The sequence below is a fragment of the Gavialis gangeticus genome, unplaced genomic scaffold (genome assembly GCF_001723915.1).
Source record: "Gavialis gangeticus isolate Ggan-Ray unplaced genomic scaffold, GavGan_comp1, whole genome shotgun sequence".
NCBI lineage: Eukaryota > Metazoa > Chordata > Crocodylia > Gavialidae > Gavialis > Gavialis gangeticus.
In genome coordinates this window covers 7,444,800-7,447,784 of record NW_017728995.1, presented here as the reverse complement: position 1 = coordinate 7,447,784, position 2,985 = coordinate 7,444,800, and the positions used below count along the sequence as shown (strand labels likewise).

General features: G+C 49.8%; 1 protein-coding gene across 1 annotated transcript in view; it reads left to right on the top strand.

Annotated features, from left to right (window-relative positions):
- SHOX2 (short stature homeobox 2) overlaps positions 1–2,098 on the top strand; it is a 12,434-nt gene extending 10,336 nt beyond the window's left edge. Inside the window, exon 5 of the mRNA XM_019503204.1 lies at positions 55–2,098. Within this exon, the coding sequence (XP_019358749.1) occupies positions 55–350 (296 nt within the window). The 3' untranslated portion in view covers positions 351–2,098. The remainder of the gene's footprint in view (positions 1–54) is intronic.
- The last annotated feature ends 887 nt before the right edge of the window (positions 2,099–2,985 follow it).

Genomic DNA, 2,985 nt, shown 5'->3' with positions numbered 1-2,985 from the left:
GGGAGCTGCCCCCGGGCCGTGTTAATGCTCTGTTTCTGTTCTCGTTACACCTTTAGGATAGTCATTGCAACGTGACGCCCTTGTCCTTTCAGGTTCAGGCCCAGCTGCAGCTGGACAGCGCCGTGGCCCACGCGCATCACCACCTGCACCCGCACCTGGCCGCCCACGCGCCCTACATGATGTTCCCCGCGCCGCCCTTCGGCCTGCCCCTGGCCACGCTGGCCGCCGAGTCCGCCTCGGCCGCCTCGGTGGTGGCGGCGGCGGCGGCGGCCAAGACCACCAGCAAGAACTCCAGCATCGCCGACCTCAGACTGAAAGCCAAAAAGCACGCGGCTGCTTTGGGGCTGTGACTCCTCCTCCGCCTCCCCCTCCCTTCCTCCTCCTCCTCCTCCTCCGCGATCACCTCCTGGGGACCCTGCCACTCGCACCAGCCGGAGGATCACAACACAAAAACAGCCCGGCAAACAAGCGAAAGGCTAATGACTCCATGGGCAGAGTCCTACTCACGAGCGGGCGAGCTTTGACTTAATGCGAAACACACGCGGAGCCGGGCTGCCGAGAGCAGAGAGTAAAACAAAACACACACAGGCGCGCGCACAGACACGCGGGGGCCTCGGCCCAGCTGCCCGGCACCGGGGCACGGCGAGCCGGACAAAACCCCGCGTGCATGAAGGACAGGAACAAAACCACGGTGAGGTGTTTTATACCTTCAGAAAGAGGACGAGAAATAAACCTTGTTCCAGGAAACGGAGATGAGGGGGAGACAAATAAATAATAAACAAAAGAAACAACTTTGAAAGGGTTTGGGTTTTTTTTTTTCTAATGGAGAAAGAGAGAGACGAGGAACCGAAGGAAGATATATACTTATTTAAAGAATTAGATGAAATAGACACGCAGCTGGGAAGTTCACAGGTTTTGAAACTGACCTTTTTCTGCGAAGTTCACTTTAATACAAGAAATTTGATAAGAGAGGCGGGCCTCCTTTCACGTTGCATCAGATACTTGAGTTTAACAACCACGTCTGGAAATGGCGACAAGAAAAGAAGAAGAACAAGGAAAAAGAAAAGAAAAAGACAATGATTTCTCTGCGAATTTCTAACGGGAAAACTGTCCGGGATACTTCTTGCAGCAGAATTCCGGGTTGCATGTATTTGTATTTCATTGATGGCGTCCCTTTGATTCACTTGCACTTCACCCTCATCTTTAGTAGAAAAACAAAAACAAACCAATGTGGCTGTTTTCTTTTTCTTTTAATTTTGGAGGGAAAAGAGAGAGAGAAAGAGAGAGAGGGATCAAGCACTACCTTCCCACCCTTCGATCTTTGTTGGCCCTTTGCTGTCCCATCCCTGAAATAGAAGGGAGCAGAAAGCATGAGACTAGAGGAGTTATTTCTTTCTCTTTTGCTGGCTCTCCGATGTTCTCAGGTCAAACCTTGTATTTAATTCCCAAACCACCACCTTCTCGAATGGCAAACTCCAATCATAAGTACTAGGTACATGTAAAATATGTTGATAAACACGAACAAAGTTTATTTTGGCTATAACTTGTGAATTGATAGTTGACTGTCAGTCATTTACATTTTATCTCATAAAGGTGTATCTATTCACGTAATCTTGTGATTTCTTTTAATTTGAAAGACAGATAGCTATTTAATCGGGGGTATCTTGAAGGGGGTGATTTCTATCCCAGTTTGCCATCAGACCCTCATGACTTTTAATGCTCTTTTGCCAAGAAAGAGGGAAAGCTCTTCTAAGTGAACGTTGTTATGGACGGGCTTTGTAACTATTTGTTCTCCATGAAAACAAAATTATTTATATTTACCATATTTTTTCTAGTGTATTTTAAGTTATTTAAAGAAAAAAAACCTCGAAAAGATGCTGTTATTTCATTACATTTGCTGTCGGTTCAATATATTTTGTTTCACTCAGGTTTGCTTCACCTTTCTTAATCGATTTTAACGTCACGAATTTCAATAAGTGCCAAGTTACAAAATATAAGACACTTTGCGATCTATTGAATGAAAAAGGTAAACGTTTTAACTGACGGGTGCCCGTCACTTGCCGGTACTGTTCATATTAAATCATCAGTGACATTCTTCCTTCCTGTGTTCATACCTTTTGTAGAGCCTGCATGTGTCTTTCTGCTTCTTGCAAAATGCAAAGACGATCTCTTCTGCCCAGTACAGTGGTGAAAGACGGTTCAGCCCTACGTATCTTTTGTTACCACGTCTAAATTAGTCTTGGAGCAGCTCAGCTTCATCAACCTGGTGCTTCGTTTGAATCTGGCTTATATATAGAAAGCGCTGAAAATCAGATAGCGATTTTGTCTACAGATGCTGTGAAGCTGTCTCAGGTTGAGGAAAGTGCAACAAGTCCAAACCTTTTCCAGTTAAGACGCACTGGAAATGGGCACTTTGGGACAACACATCTTGCCTGTGGAGCCAGGGTCTTCCAGGGGAGGGCTGTTCAGGCCGTTTCTTAGCAGCCCCTGAAGCTGTTGGCAGGACCCGCCGTGCAGCCCGGGGGGCAGCGGGGCCTGGCGCAGCCGCCGGACAAGGCAGCGCAGGTTGAGTCAATGGAGGTGGCCGGGATAATAATTCACTTAACGAGTTCAGACGCCCCGTTGCTTCCAGCGCCAAGGGAGCTGTTGGGAGCGGTGGCAGTAGAGGCAGCCAGCTCCGCGGACACCACAGTCCCACCCGCAACCCACCAATTTAAGCCAAATGATTAAAAAAGGAAAAGAAAAACAGCCTGGTGCATGCAGCCGTTTCGCACGGCGAAACAAAGCAGCCCCTCGCGACGACCAGATTCCCCGGAGCGGATCGCCGCTCCCTGGAGGCGGCGGCAGGGGCGGGGGCAGGGCGGCGGCCGCTCCTCGCCTCCCCAGGGAGCAGCCGGCGCTGTCCCGGGAGGCGCTCCGCAGCCCCCTGGGGTGACAGGGTGCCAGTGTCCTGGGCTCGGAGCCGCGGGTCAGCTCCGGGGGCGC